The sequence below is a fragment of the Mesoplodon densirostris genome, chromosome 1, assembly GCF_025265405.1.
Source record: "Mesoplodon densirostris isolate mMesDen1 chromosome 1, mMesDen1 primary haplotype, whole genome shotgun sequence".
Classification (NCBI taxonomy): Eukaryota; Metazoa; Chordata; class Mammalia; order Artiodactyla; family Ziphiidae; genus Mesoplodon; species Mesoplodon densirostris.
This window is the reverse complement of record NC_082661.1, coordinates 36,869,922-36,886,699: the sequence shown is the minus strand read 5'-3', so window position 1 is coordinate 36,886,699 and position 16,778 is coordinate 36,869,922. Positions and strand designations below refer to the sequence as shown.

The 16,778-nt window shown below is 40.2% G+C and overlaps 1 protein-coding gene across 6 annotated transcripts in view; it reads left to right on the top strand.

The window, feature by feature from the left end:
• The window catches only part of PCGF5 (polycomb group ring finger 5), a 127,575-nt gene that overhangs the window by 59,934 nt on the left and 50,863 nt on the right, over positions 1-16,778 (top strand). For 4 of the 6 annotated variants that reach the window (XM_060102111.1, XM_060102135.1, XM_060102144.1 and 1 more), the window contains exon 2: positions 1,788-2,082. In XM_060102111.1, coding sequence (XP_059958094.1) covers positions 1,971-2,082 — 112 coding nt within the window. In that variant the 5' untranslated portion in view covers positions 1,788-1,970. Of the gene's footprint in view, positions 1-1,784; positions 2,083-16,778 lie in introns of all 6 variants that reach the window. The other 2 variants (XM_060102119.1, XM_060102129.1) reach the window with 1 other exon arrangement.

The following is a 16,778-nucleotide window of genomic DNA, read 5'->3' as shown; positions in this document are numbered from 1 at the left end:
AGGCGGGCGGGGAGGCTTGTGCTGGGACCGCCTAGGGCAGTGCTACCGGGTCCTGCCGGAGGACGAGGAAAAGTTCCCTCCTGCCCCCGCCCCGTCACTGCAAGTACTTGCTTCCTTTAACCTTCTTGGTGACAGGGCTCTATGGCTTAAGATCATAATACCACCCTGGGTCGGGACTGTGCATGTCCGCTTTCAGAGGACTTTGTCTGACTTTGGAGCTTCGTAGCAAACCTGTGAGAAAGGCAGGGCCGTTAATCCCAGTATATAGAGGAGGAGGCCGAGATCCAGGCACGGATAATAAGTGCCTTGCTGCAGGTCGTACAGGGGCTCAGGACCAGAACCCAGACCCCCTGTCTGATAATTACGCTCTCTTTCTGTTACACCCTCGACACGATTTCCTGAGCGGATAGGATGATTACTTGCAGAACCTATTCCGTGCATATTCTCAGTGGCGCTGTGTCTGTCGATGGAAGATGGAACGATGCCTTTTACCTCTCCGGTTGCTTTATATTTAACATATGAGTTAATAGCTGAGATAGAAAAGTTTTTGTTTATAGAATTAACTTGGGAAGTCCACACCTTTTTTTCATGTTGTGTCCTCTAAGAGGACACGTTTGTTGTAAGAAACCTTTAAAACTTTTTAAAGTAACCATACGGACAAGCCATGCTAGACGTTTCTGGAAAAAAAAAAAAGTTAAAAGTTAAAAAAAAAATTAATGACATTAAGTTTTTACAGTGTGCTAGCTATATGTATGTTGTCTTATTTAATCGTCACAACTGTAGGAGGCTGGCATTCTTGTTTTCATTTTACAGTTTAAAAAACATAAGACTTAGAGACGATAAGTAACATTGCCCGGGTTATACATTTACTAAATGGGACTGGTGTCTGTTTAAGATTTTGCAGTCTAATAGAGGAGATTAAGAATGAATGTAACTGTAAATAAAAATAGAAGGAAAACGTAAGAGGAGAGAAATACGGGTAAAAAAAAAAAACCGGGGAGATTACACTGAGGATAGCTTTGGAAGAGGGTTTGCAGAATAGGTAGGCTCTAGATAGGGGAGCAGAAGAGCTCTTTGGATGGAGGGCATAGGCTCTTCAGAATGGACTATGGAAAGAGCCATCCTTTCAGCTTTCCTGAGCTTTGAATGGTATGTTAAGGTCAGCCTGTGGAGGGTCCTGTATGACAAGCTGAGAAATTTAAAGGTTTCTCTGTTACAGAGTAAAGAGGAGACACTGACATTCTTTGAGAAGAGGATCCAAATGTGATAGAATAAAATAAACTTGGTAGAACATAAGTTGGACTGCAGGTGGAGAGGTAATATTTGAGTCGGATGGCTGTGGATGGAATGGAAAAGGACATCCATTTGATTTGATCACCGACTAGGTGTGGAGTACAGAATGGAAATAGGGAGCATTTTGATAGGGAGGATAATGACTTCAATTTTGAATCTTTTAGCTTGTGTTGGCAGAAACTCCTAATAGAGCAGTCAAGCAGATAGTTAAAATGCATTACTCAAGAGCTAAAGATATCAAAACCGGAGTTAATAGCCTCAGGTGTCATTTGTATAGAGGTGATAGTTGAGGCCTCAGGATTGGATGAATTTGTCATTATTCTGACTTAATCATAGCAGATTTACAAATTAATGTTACAGTGAGGGAAATGTTCTATTCACCTGTTCACCCAGTTTGGAACATGTAATACTTGCTGCTAATACATTGGTGTTAATACCGTACGGGGAATTTGACAACTTTTTCTCTCGTCTTTTTAAAATTACGGTGGAAGAAGATATGGGAAAGCAGAACCACCAAAAGGAGTGATGACCAGCGATCTCATGAGAAGTCTGGATGTTAGTTCTCATGCCTCGGGACATCCAGTTGGGAACTCCACACCAGCTCCTGGGATCAGACTTTCATCCACTTAATACCCCTGTTTGCCTGAACTACTAGAGCCAGTCCTAGCTAACCACGAATGGCTACCCAGAGGAAACACTTGGTGAAAGATTTCAATCCTTACATCACTTGCTATATCTGTAAAGGGTATCTGATCAAGCCAACTACAGTGACGGAATGCCTCCATACCTGTAAGTATTCTTTATTTTGTCATCTACCTATCAGAAGTTTTGGGTTACACTTCTTCTTTTAAAACTACCACATTTTGGGGGTTTTTTTTCCTCTAGATTTTTATTTTTATTTATTTATTTATTTATTTTTGCTGTACGCGGGCCTCTCACTGCTGTGGCCTCTCCCATTGCGGAGCACAGGCTCCGGACACACAGGCTCCGCGGCCATGGCTCGCGGGCCCAGCCGCTCCGCGGCATGTGGGATCTTCCGGGATCGGGGCACGAACCCGTGTCCCCTGCATCGGCAGGCGGACTCTCAACCACTGCGCCACCATGGAAGCCCTTTCCTCTAGATTTTAACTTTTAAAACAATGAGTATTCTAAGAATTAACTTTGAATTTATTTTCAGAATTGAATTTCTCACTGGGATACCAGTGGTATGAATTTTTTCTTGTTTCTTTTTTAAATTGTTATAGTTGACTTTTATCTGATTTTAAAATGTTCTGAAAATCATAAGCAGTTATTGGTTATAGTTTTTTTTTACGTGAACTATTTCAGGTTTTCGCTTTTTAAAAATTTTACTGAAAGAATTAATATGCTCAGAGATTTTTTTAGGACATGCATACTTTAATTCATTGTGGGTTTTTTAAAATCACTTTATTGAGGTATGGTTGACATAAAAAAGCTGTACGTGTTTAATGTGTATAACTTGATGAGTTTAGAGAGAAGTATATACACATGAAACCATCACCACATCAATGCCATAAACCTTATCCATCACCTCCAAAAGTTTTCTCTCACCCTCTTGTTTATTATTATTATTATTGTGATAAGAACACAATGTAAAATCTACCCTCCTAGCAAATTTTTAAGTGTACAACACAGTATTGTTAACCGTGGGCACTATGCTGTACAGTAGGTCTCTAGGACTTATTCATCTTGTGTAACTGAAACTGTACCCTTTGACCAATAACCAACATCCTCAGCATCCCCTGGGAACTTGTTAGGAGTGCAGATTATCAGGCCTCCCACCAGAATTACAGAAGTGCTCTCTGGGTGTAGGCCCAGACATCTGTGTTTAACAATCCCTCCAGGTGATTCTGAAGCACGCACAAGTTTGAGAATCACTGTTCTAATGAATGATCATATCTGTGGAACTCCTGACAAGTTTCTTTTTCACCTGCCCTATCAATAGAGAGAGAGACATTTTTATAGCCACTTAGGCCAGTATTTCACCTGTTTTTTGTGTTTTTGCCAATACGAATTTATTTTCCTATTTCAATGAAGGTAATTCCAGTAAGTTCTAGTTTAATGCTTGTTATGTGCACCAAAGTAGATACTTTATATACTTGATTTCATTTTAGCTTTACAGTAACCTTGAAGCAGTTTGCAGGGGATGTGGGGAGACAGAGAGAGTATAGAGATTATCTTCACTTGTGGGTGTGGAAGCTTAAGAGCTAAGTCACTTGCCCAGTCTCGCAGCTTATGAATAGTAGACCTGTATTCAGCTCCAAAGCCCATGCTCTTTCTAAGATAACCTGGGACATTTTTTTAATCCCCCCTTCAGCTATTCTGCCTCTGCTTAACTTACACACTATTATACCAGTAGTTTTAAACAGGGTTGCAAAAAGAGAATCACCTGTTGTTAAAATGGCAGATTTTATAAATATTTTACCACACAAAAAAAAGTCACCTAGGATGCTGTTTAAACATAAACTTTTTCACACCTCCACCTGGAGAGATTGGTGGGTGTTGTGATGAGGTCTGGACATGTGTATTTTGGAAAACCTCTCCAAGTGATGTTGTTGTATACTTTTTGGAGGTATTACTGGGCCCATGCTGTTCAATTACCAGTTAACTGTGAACTGTCTTGAAATGCTCATTTACTGTTGCACTGTATCATTATCTAACTTGAACAGTTATCAGTTAAACATCATCAAACAGATATTTATTGAATACCTACCGTGTGCCAGGCACCATTCTAGGCACAGAGGATAACAGCAGTGAACAAGGTAGTCAAAAATCTCTGCTCTCAAGAAAGGGGAAAACCAATAATAAGCATATGCCACGTTAGATTGTGTTAAATGCTATGAAGAACAAAGAAGGATTGTAGATAGGAGAGTTGGGGTTATTTTATATAGTGTGTCAGGGTTGGCCTCTTTGATATGATGACATTTGGACAGAAACCTGAAGGGATTGAACTCTGGATATATGGGAAGAGCATTCCAGGCAGAGGGAAAAGCAAGTACACGGCCTTGAGGTGGGAATGCCCTTGGCAAGTTTAAGGAACAGCTAATCAGTGAGAAGGCTATTGATGCAGGTCAGCTGAAAGATTATGGGGCCTTCAGCCAGGGTAATGAGGTGTGAGATGGAGGCAGGGAAGAATGATTGACTGTGGATGTATTTTGGAGGAAGAACCAGTAGGATGTGGCTACTCTAGAGTGGGGACTTTGTCTTATACTTTCCTGTTTCCTACTACACGAAGCATGGCACCTGGACATGGTCCACAGTCTGTTTTGTTTTGCTTCTTCTGACATTAGTGCATTGTTTTTATATTTGGATTTCTCCAGCAAAACCTGCCAGTTCTGTTTGGCAGATGAGAAGAAAGCACAAATTCTCCAGTTTTTATCTATATAATACAGATTTTATATCTGTTCTTCTGAAAGAAAATTTTCTTTGGGACATAATGAAGTCCCAGTTTAAATGTTATTTTTTAATATAAATTTATTTACTTTATTTATTTACTTATTTTGGCTGCATTGGGTCTTCATTGCTGCGCGCGGGCTTTCTCTAGATGCGGAGAGCGGGGGCTACTCTTCATTGCGGTGCGTGGGCTTCTCATTGCGGTGGCTTCCTATGTTGCGGAGCACGGGCTCTAGGCACGTGGGCTTCAGTAGTTGTGGCACGCAGGCTCGGTAGTTGCGGCTCGCAGACTCCAGAGTGCAGGCTCAGCAGTTGGTGGCGCATGGGCTTAGTTGCTCCGCGGTATGTGGGATCTTGCCGGACCAGGGCTTGAACACGTGTCCCCTGCATTGGCAGGTGGATTCTCAACCACTGCGCCACCACGGAATTTCCTAAATGTTACTTTTTTGAAGGAAAAACAAAAGATTCTAGAAGTATAAACAATAAGTTTATAAGCAAGGGTTATGTTTATGTTTGCAACAGCAATTTAAGGTCTAAAGGGATAGGTGACGGTTTAACAGCTCGTGTCATTCTGGCCTGAAAAGTCCCTTGGCAGTCAGCAAGCCCCTTTACTGAGAGAGAATGAACATGGCAGAATTCTGATTAAAGGCCACAAATATGGCCTCTTTCATCCACAGAGAACACAGAACATAATTCAAAAAGAGTCATGTACCAAAATGTTCATTGCAGCTCTATTTACAATAGCCCGGAGATGGAAACAACCTAAGTGTCCATCATCGGATGAATGGATAAAGAAGATGTGGCACATATATACAATGGAATATTACTCAGCCATAAAAAGAAACGAAATTGAGCTATTTGTAATGAGATGGATAGACCTAGAGTCTGTCATACAGAGTGAAGTAAGTCAGAAAGAGAAAGACAAATACCGTATGCTAGCACATATATATGGAATTTAAGAATAAGAAAATGTCATGAAGAACCTAGGGGTAAGACAGGAATAAAGACACAGACCTACTAGAGAATGGACTTAAGGATATGGGGAGGGGGAAGGGTAAGCTGTGACAAAGCGAGAGAGAGGCATGGACATATATACACTACCAAACGTAAGGTAGATAGATAGTGGGAAGCAGCCGCATAGCACAGGGAGATCAGCTCGGTGCTTTGTGACTGCCTGGAGGGGTGGGATAGGGAGGGTGGGAGGGAGGGAGACGCAAGGGGGAAGAGATATGGGAACATATGTGTATGTATAACTGATTCACTTTGTTATAAAGCAGAAACTAACACACCATTGTAAAGCAATTATACTCCAATAAAGATGTAAAAACAAAAAAATAAAAATAATAATAAATTAAAAAAAAAAACAAAACAGTAGAGTAAATGAGTCAGGCACTCAACCCAGTGTCTTAGGAGACCTGAGGATTCTGTAGTGCTAAGCTTTATGCACTTTCTGGTCCTTGGATTTCTATATATTTCTTGGTTCGTATTCATACTGGGGCTTATAGGCAAAAACTATCCCACTTGCAAAATATCCCCTATTTGTATTGATAAAATAAATAGTACTGTAAAGCATGTTCCTTAATCATTGGTTGTCTCTTTGATGTTACCTGGTTTTCTTAGGTATAAGGTGGGACAGATATATGTGGTACAATGATTTGGGATCAGTATACAATAGAGAAGATGGCCAAATGGGACAGGAGGAAAGTGAGAAGTGTTAAGTGACATTGAGGTACCCCCTAATAGTTTCCATCTTGACTTTGGCCTATAAAAAATATCTTATTAAAATAACTTTGTACATAAACTATAATTTTATGATACTGTAAGTAAAGAATGGGTAAACAATAGTTCTTATTATGGAAACTCATAATAAAAGAGAAGGATTTTGTTCTTCCTATTCGAGTTTGAAATGTGTAAATGGAGCTTTATTATTGGTGAGCAAAATCAGACTTTAGGACCAGTCCCTTCAGAACTCTGGTCAAGTGAAGGAATAGTAATCAAGTTAGGGAATGCATAAAATATCAATAAATTTGGATGCTGGTAAGTGCAATGAAAATGAGGAAACAGAATGATGTAATAGCAGATATATGTCAGGATGTTGCTGCAGAATGAACGCCAGAGAAGGAACCAAAAAGAGTGTTTTCTGAAATTCCTAAAGCCATGGGCCCAAGGCCTTCTCAGGCAGGGACATAAACGCTTGGGTCTGGCTGCAGTGGAGGTGCTTTGGGGTGGGAGGTGTAGGCATCATGAGTGGCTCTCCCTGCTTTGATATGGATAAACGGAGTTACTTTACTCTTTCAGATTACTCTGCACATGCATCTCGACTCTTTCTCTCTCCTCAAATCAGTTTGTTGATCCCCTGTTCTCCCATTAAGAAATTCTGGAGCTAACACTGCCTGGCTTCCCTGTAGATGTAGAAACAAGGGCCAAAATGACAGCAGACTGTCTGACTGCAGCAGCCCTTAGTGTTCTTAGCACTCAGCTCTGGGGAAGACAGAGAAAGGGGCAAGCCAGTTAGGAGGAAGGGGGAGGTGGAGATGGCAGTGCAGAATGTCCCACGCTTCTGCCAAGGAATTGCAAAAAAAAGGGGGCGGGGCTTGTAAAAGCCCCACCTTTAAGTAGGCTCATACCGCAACTACTAATACCAGCTCCCTTCAGCAGACCAAGGACGTTTGATAAAAAGATAATAAAACTTTAAAATGAGGTAAAATTTTAAAATACAGATGAGTTTTCCCTTTAAATGATCACTTAATGCCAGATGAACTAAATCCACATGTCTATGAGGTAATTTTAACAACCTAACAAACTTGTGGTTTGTTAGGTTACATGTGGTTACACGTCTATGAGGTAATTTTTACAACCTAACAAACCTAAGGAAATGAACTTGTTCACACAAATAATTACTGAATTCTCTAAAATAAAGAATTAGGTGTCAGGCACTTTGCTAGCCCGTGGAGTAGCGTGGTACATAAGATAAATTTGGAAGTTAAACTCTGCTAAGCAAAACTCATAAGCCAAGAAGAAATTTCTACAGGTGTATTTGGATCTATTTTTTTCTTTTCTATGTGAACTCACCTCCTCTGAGACTTCAACTACCTATGCTGATGTCTCCCAAATCTTTATTCTGAGCGTCAGAATCCCACTGGATGTCCACTTAGATGTCCTGAAGCCTCCTGGAACTTAACATTACCTAAAAGTGAATGAACGGGATGCCAGCATTCAGTTGTCCAAGCCAGAAGTATGCTCCATGCTTGACTCTCTTTACCCTCACTAACAAAACAGGGGCAACGTTCTCTCTGATCTCTCTGTACTCTCTCCTGAATCTGTCCCTTCACTCTCATCCCCTGTGGCCTTTCTCGCTCAGGCCCTCATTCCTTCTCACCGAAGTCCCGGCAGCCCACTCCTAAGCTGTGTCAGTGGTGATCATTTACAAGGGCTTACTGTCGTCATCGCTCATGCTTCAGCCAACCCAAAATTTCCTATAGGTACTCTACTGCCCTCAGGATAAATTAAAGCTACACAGCTGTGACTGATTTCTGCCTTCTCCCTCCCCCCCCCCACCTGACACATACTGCACACACATGGTTCAGCCGCTTGCTCTGCTTGGAACGTCTCCTGTATGCCTGGCTAGCAGCCGCCCATCCCCATCTACTCCAACATATGCCACCTGTCTACTCCCATAGGCCGATTTAGCTTAAGTGTATCCTTAGTTCCTGGTATTTGAGTGCTCAGTAAAAGCTTAAATGAATAAATAAATGGTCAATCAGTTGATTAGTTTATCGTGTGTTTTTCCTTTCCAAGATTCAAATGCAGTGAAAGGTAGCTTGAAAGGCATGTAGATAGTGTGGGTTAGGAATTACGGATTTTGAAAAACTGTCTTCTGAAATATAGGTGGGAGCTTTGTGGGTCATGGGTAGGGAGAGGGAGAGACGCAGGATTGGGGAGTAGAGATCGGTGGTTCTAAATTAAGGGATGCTCTATCTCTTGCACCAGAGTCCTGAGAAAATTTTGAGGTTGCTTAGAGTGTATTTGCTGGTGGTTGTATAGGTTGTTGACTTAAAATGAAAGACTTTTCACTTAAACTAAGAACAAAGGAGCTTTGTTCCAGCAGCTAAAATGTGCAGAACACAGTGCATTGGTTCTTAACTCTTTTGTGGCTAGAGGCCTCTTTAAGAATCTGATGATTCTTTCCTCAGAAAAAAAGAGAAGGTTATAGACATGGAATTCTGTGGTACAGGAAAAGAAAGCTTTCTTCTTTCTGCCTTTTCAGAAATTATGGTGGTAGTCCCTTAACTAAGATGAATTCTTTGGGAAAACATTGTTGTATTTAGTTTTCAATTTATGTAAAGAAGAAGGGTTAATTGATAATTAAATATAATTGACGTGACAGTTAAGGGACTTGGTAATTTTATGTAGTACTGTGTAAGAATGAAGGAATAAGTTAATCATAAGATGGTAAAATTTAAGTTCTACCATCATTTATTGTTTTTTGAACAAGTATCATAAATACACAAGTATTTAATTAAGGTACAGAGAACTCTCGATATGTTGATACTCAGTGTTTAAAAATCTTATGCCACATATACTTGCTATTCAAAGTGCAGTCTCCAGACCAGCAGCATCATCACCTGGGAGCTTGTTAGAAGTGCACATTCTCAGGCCTCACCATAGACCTACTGAATCCGGATATCTGGGGAGAGGGCCTGAAATTGGTGTAATAGCAAGACCTACAGGTGATTTTGTAATTCACTAAAGTCTGAGAAGCACGCTCTGGACCAGACATTAATAATAACCAGCACCTCTAGAAGTAGGCAGTTTGTACTTTTAATCATACAGTAATTGAAGTAAATGCTAATAAAATTAAGATAATGGCTCCTATTTATTGAATGTTATATTGGGGTCTTGGGCTTTACATGCATTGCCTTATTTAATCTTCCCAAGAACCCTTCTAGTTAGGTGGTGTTATTAAATCAGTCAGCAAATGTTTATTAGCACCTACCTTGTGCCAGTCATTACTCTAGGCAGTGGGAAGACAGCAGTAAACAATACAGATATAGTCTGTCCTCCTAAATTTATGTTTCAATAGAACAGACAGACAAAAAGCAAGTGAATGATATAATTTTAGATTCTATGTATAACACATGCTATGAAGAAAAATAAGACAGAATAAAGTCTTGCTTGGAAGTTACCATCTGAGCAGAGAGTGTAAATAATAGGAAGGAGCAAGCTATGAAAAGTTTGAGGGAAGAGTATTTCAGATTCTCATGCTGGTGTTTTTCACAGAGGCAAAACTCAGAAAGGTTAAGTAACACAGCTAATAAGTGCTAGAGCTAGGTTCCTATTCCTGTCTGACTCAGGTACCTCTTCATAATAAATTGGGATATTTGCTAATTTTATTTTTTCTTCTTTCTGCTAGTCTACATTTTCTAAAATTTCTGTAAGCAGCATGTGAATTTTCAAAATATATATAGTTAGCCTCTTCTAACTATGTTTTCATGACTGTATACCTGTCATTATGTACCCAATCAGGATCTGAATTTATTAATAATTCTGAGTGATAGCCATTATAATGAAGAAGAGATATAAATTGAACTTTCCAAGAATTTTTTTTTTTTTTGCTGTACGCGGGCCTCTCACTGCTGTGGCCTCTCCCGTTGCAGAGCACAGGCTCCGGACACACAGGCTCCGCGGCCATGGCTCGCGGGCCCAGCCGCTCCGCGGCATGTGGGATCTTCCAGGATCGGGGCACGAACCCGTGTCCCCTGCATCGGCAGGCGGACTCTCAACCACTGCGCCACCAGGGAAGCCCCCAAGAATGTATTCTTTATAAAATTTGATTTTTAGAGTCAAGACTTACTTGTTTTTAGAGTAATAATCAAAGGCCTAAATAGGAACCATACTTAAACCGTATACTTAAAACTAAATAGAAACCGTACTGGAAACCGTACTTTCAGTAGGTGCAAATATAATGTTCTAGGGTTGTGGTAGAAGTGAGGTCACTGGTATAACTGATGTTACATATTTCAAACAATATTTTGGCAGAAACTAGTCATTCATGAAGATGATTATAGTGTTCATTTTGATGATTCTTTTTAAATAGGAAAGAATAATTATAGGCCTTAAACAATCTTGGTGTCATCTATTATTGGTAATAATGTTAAGAAGAATTATATCAGATGTATGGTTCTTTTAGCTTTTGAAAGTATGCATTAGATAGTAAAGAATGTTTGAACAGCTGAGCAAAGATTCATAGTGGACACTAAAAGACAAAACTAGGGGATAACAAATAAGTTGTCTTCTGTATTGCTTTCTGAGAATAAATTATATCTAGGTCAGGATGAGTTAGAACTGATACCAGTGATGGATTGAGAGAAAAATATGTAACCTAAAAACCAAATGTATTCAGAGTTAGAAATCGTGGTCAGTGTACAGGTATGTTTAGGAGTCTAGCACAAAGGTTGAGTGTAAACATTATGAACAAGTAGAGTCCAACCAGTGTAGAGGAGGCAAAAGATAATTTCTGCTTAGGTACTTTGAAGATGTATCATATCTACTGGTGTTTTATAACATACTGGTTTTTGCCAGACTTGTGTGTATATATATATCAGAAATTCAGAAACCAGTGAACAAAGCTATATTCTCTCAGAATGCTCCACCGCTGACATTACTCGGTTAATAGAAAATGATCATTTTATTTTAGAAAATTATGTAGCTTATATTGAATTAACTCATTTTAATTGTCAAGAAAATTACTAGTGAATTCAGAATCTCTTCCCTTGCCTTAGTTGAAAATCTAGGCTGATTTCTGACTTGACTACAGTAGTACACCTGTAAGTCCTAAAATCGTGGCTCCCTCTGCTATTCCTAACCCCTGTGTCTTCATTCCACAAATATTTACTGAGCACCTCCTCCTCCAGGTACGATTCTGGGCACCTGGGACACATCAGGCAACATAGTAGGCGGTAAATCAGAGTGTATAAATGATGGTACGCTCTGGTGATAAATGCTGCAGAAAAAGGGAAGGTCAAGCTGGGTACAGGGAATTGGGCAGTCAGTGAGAGGGTATGACCACTTAAAGTAAGCCTGTGCTCAGGGTAGGCCTCATCAGGAAGGTGGCAGTTGAACAGATTTAAGAAGGTAAAGGAGTTGGCTGATCAGAGATACCTGATCCCAGCCAGTTGGGAGTTGGACATATGAGTCTGGAGATGATCAGCATTTAGATCATATTTAATAAGTGAAAGCGCCAAGGGAGTGAGCATAGATGGAGAAGGGGTGATGGCCAAGGCTGAGCCCTGGGCGCTGAGGGGGAGGAGGCAGTGAGGTAGGAGGAAAACAGAGTGGGTCCTGGGAGGCAAAGTGAACACATAGTGTCTAGGAGGAGGGACCGGCCGAGTCAGTTGTGTTGAGTAAGATGGGACTGAGGAAGGCCCAGGCTGAGCAGTGCAGGCACCATGGATAATCTCGCTGAGCACTTTCAGTGGAGTGGTAAGGAGTGGAAGTCTGGGTGGGTGTGAGAGGATGGAAATGTTTTAATTTCATTGTTTTGATAATTGTACAATGATTATATAAGTCTTTCACCTTAATGAAGGTAAAGGAGGGGTGAAAAAAGAATGGGAAGAGAGGTATTAGAGAGAGAGTATAGGTAGCTCTGAAATGGAGTGCTAGCTGACAAGGGAAGTAGGGTCAACAGAAGTTTGATTCTTTTTTTTAAAGATGGGGAAATAATATGTTTGAATGTTGATGGGAATCTTCAGCAGATAGCAGAAGACTGACACAGGCGAGAGAGAGAGAAGCAATGGAGAAGTGTTCTCGGGTCGTTGAAAGGGGGTCTAGTGAACAGAGCAGAGATTGACACATGAAAGTTCTAGAAACAGGCAAGACCACAAAGTTTAGATGTTAGTGAGTGAGTAGGTATGGTGGTATAAATTCTGTTTCCTTTTTTTTTTTTCTTCTTTTGTTTTCAGTAGAACAGGAAGTGAGGTCATCAGTGGAGAGTGGAGCTGGGGGAGGATAAGTGAGGGCTTGAGGAGAGAGGAGAAAAGGTCTGAAGTATTGGTGAAGAGCATATGGAATGAGGGCATTGAGGGTGACTGCCTGGCAGATGAAGGACCCATTTTTGAGGGTCATGGTCGTGAATTTAAGGTGAGAGACCAATCAGCATGATGCATGTTTTTCTCCCACAACGTTCAGCTGTAATCTTGCAGAGCAGAGTATGCAGAGAGTTGGATTCAGCCAGGGTTAATAGTTTAACTGAGTAAGTATGACAAAAGAAGAGAAGGGAAGAAGAGTTGATGTAGAGCAAAGCTATGTAGAGTGTGTGTGAGGAAGTGATTATTCTGATTGGTCATGGAACTTATGTTGATAAGAAGGGGAATGAGATCATTATTGCACTCACTGACCTACTGGAGTCTGCCCTCACCCTGGAGTCCCACTTGACTCCATAAGCCTGTCTGTGGAAGGCCCTCCTGGACTTTGTGCTCTCCTGACCTGCTTGGTCTCAGATTCCCCTACTGTGCTGAAGCCCCAAGACTGTGTCCTGACCCTGTCCAGCAGGCTCTGCCTTGCTGCCTGTCCCTCTGTCCTGGCAAAAACAAGAATAAAGCATTCTCCTCAGTAGAAAGTAATGCTGTCCTTAGTGTTCTCCATGAAATTGAAACTCATGTAGGCCTTTGAAAGAACTGTGCCATGTATAACACAAGATGTTCATTAGTTCCTTATATGAGTAAAATCAGGAGATACTGTCTCATGGAAGCAAATTACAGCTATTCTGGAAAACTTTAAAAATAAATAATGTCAGTTTCACATGTAAATATGTATCAAAAGCAGCAAACTGATGCCTCTTCTCTTTGCAGATGACCACAGTTTACTTATAAACTGTTAGTAGATAACAGGCAACTTTTTCAAAGGCGAACTGTATCAAATGAGTGTTATTACGAAGGGCACATAAAGATAGTGATGTGCTTAAGGAAGGAGGAAAAAATATGCTTCTATGTTGACAGATAAAACCAACACACTCAGGTGATTTTAACGAAGTCCGCCTTTGATCACTTTTAATAAACAGAGCATTACTAATGAATGACATGACCAAGGACATGAGAGAAAAGACTGTTATTGTTTTATTATCAGTGATAGCAGAATTGGTGCTCAAGAAGAGAAATTTCCGTAGATCACTGTGTCATTAAAAGCTGGGAAGTTAGCTTTCTATGAGAGATGTCGGCGGACCATACATCCAAGATAGCAACAACAGATGGGCTTTGTACCTGTTGTGAAGAGCCCGCTCCCCTCGAGAACTTGAAAATAAAAAAATAGGATAGCCTTTTAATAGTTAAACTGTGGAATCAATATAAAATGGTGCTTCAGAGCAGGTTATATGCAAAGTGATCCGAAAGAGACACAACAGGGTTTCTCCTAGACCAGTGGGACCGTGCTAGAATTTTATTAAACATGTAAAGTTAAGGAAGGAGCGTATAATGTGAAAGTGTTGGTCAATCTTGGACCCTCAACCCCAGAAAAAGAAGTATCATACATGCAAAGATAGGCAGTTCCCATTCAGGTGAAGCAGTGTGCCATAAATACCATACTTGAGTTGCAAGAATATCTCTAGGGTGAACATGGCTGCAGAGGGTTAATACCAGTACATGATAGACATTTCAAGTTCCATTAGCAAGGTCATCTGTTATTTAAGATAGATGCGTCAAACTAATCATGGTCTGATGCCATTCAATATTTGATTACTGGTTCTTTTTATTATGATTTTATGCTCATCAAGCAATCTAACTTACAGTGATAGCTCATTTATTAAATATAAGTTACCACTCGTTTACACATTTTACGTATATTATCTCATTTAATCCTCCTAAGAACCCTGTGAGATAGATACCCTTGTTATCTCCCTGTACAGAGAAGCACAAAGTAATTTCCCTAATGGCAGAACGTGGGATTCATATCCAGCTGTCTGCCTCAAGATTATCTTTTATCTAGAACAACTGTGCCATACTGCCTGGGCTTCTCATGTAAGTCTGCATTATAGAGAGAGAACACATTAATTGCGTATTCTTTTGATTATGTTTTGTCCTGTGTCGGTGATTCCCTAATGGTGAATGATAAAGCGGCTTCTGGTTAGGATTTGGCAGAGGGCCAAATCCTGGAATGGGGCAGCCTCACTGAGGTACTAGCCAGTAAGGATTTTGTGGCTGGGTTTTCCCAGTTGTCTTCTGGCTGCTTCAGTGAGAGCTTTGCACAGTTAGAGTTCTGGTGCTAATCTCCCAGAGATTTTGATTTAATTGGTCTGGGATGGGGACCATGAATCCGTTCTTTTAAAAAAAGTCTCATTGGTGATTGTGGTGCCCATCTAAATTTGAAAACCACTGCTTTAGATGACACAATGACTCTTTCCCTGCTAATTTGTATAACAACCTAGTTCAAATCTAAGACATGGTAAAAGGAACAATTTCACTTAGTAAGCTTTGGGCAGGAGGTTAATGATGGTTGTGATGAGCTAAATGTAAAGATCAGTTAATATGAAATCCTGGTGCTCGGGACCAAATGGTATTGATTTTAAGATGTGTTGCGTGGTGGTTTGGATTTTAGGCCTTGAGCTGCACATCCAGCCTGGGGTTGGGTGCCATGTCTGCTACACAGCTGGGCAGATGTGGGCAGCCTGCTCAGGCTCTCCGGTATTGCATTCCTCCTTTGCCAGAGGAGGATGATAGCAGTCCATACAGTAAGCCATACAAAGCCCTGAGCCTGATATTTAGTTAATGCTCAATACATGTTGGCACTTGTTACCATTTAAGTGTTTTTCCAACTGGGGATATCTTTGGTGAGCCTAACTCCCTTTCTGACCAGGTGTTTCTGCTGGCTCCAGCAATCTCTCTGTAGAGTGGCTGGTGAGGATGAAGTCTCTCCTTGGTCTCCATACACAGTTTTAACCACACACTGGGACCTTTTTAAACATCATTCTTGGACCAGTTGAGTTAACCAGTACAGCAGTTGAGCAGTTAGACAGCTTAGTGTTAAATCTTTAAGATATTTTTAAAATGTGTTTTTCAGCTCGTATAAACCAAATTATAAACTAAGAATCAAAGGTCAGTTTTGTAGTGATGAGTTTTTTTTTAAGCGTCTAAGGGAAAGCAAATTCTCATTTTACTTTTTTTTTTTTCAGTTTCAGTGAACTTGTGGCCTGTATTTCCTCAGGTTCTAATTTATATAAGTTTGTGCTTTATTTAACAGCTTTTAAAAACATGTGGGAGATGTATTTTCTACAATTTTTTTTAAGGACTATATAAGCTACCTAAAAGGGCTATTTTGTGCAAAATATTCAGTTTAAAAGGAGTTCTAATTCTACAAGTGGACATATTTAAGGCTCCCAAATTAAGGGATAAGGCATTCTTTTTCTGTATACCTTAGATGTATAGATATAAAATTAGAAGACAGTGTAGCATATAGGTATGTATTGGGTAAGAAAATGGGCTCTTGATTCAAATCATGGCTTTCGCCACTTACTGGCTCCATGATTTTTGGCAAACTGCTGAAGTTCTCTATTCAGTTTCTTCTCTGTAAGAGGCCTAATAATATTACCTAATTAATGGGGTTTTAATCAATATTAAATTATGAAATTGTGTCGAATTAGATATATTTTGAAGTGTTTGGGTGGTACCTGTTACATAAACCTTTTTTTTTTTTTTTTTTTTTGCGGTATGCGGGCCTCTCGCTCCGCAGCATGTGGGATCTTCCCCGACCGGGGCACGAACCTGTGTCCCCTGCATCGGCAGGTGGACTCTCAACCACTGCGCCACCAGGGAAGCCCACATAAACCTTTTAATTGTTAGTGATTATGATGAAAATGATGACATCCACCACCAAATCATCTGAACAAAAAAGAAAACTAGAGTAAAAATATTATATTTCAACATCTTAAATTTTTCTCTTAAACTATTTGAAAAAAATTTAATTAAAGACAATTATGGGCCTTAGCCTCTGTAAAAAAATTTTTTTAAATTCTTTTAATGTAATATTTTATGTAGTAAGGTTAATTCCTATGCCCTATGGGATGGCTTATCTGTCATGTTTACTTG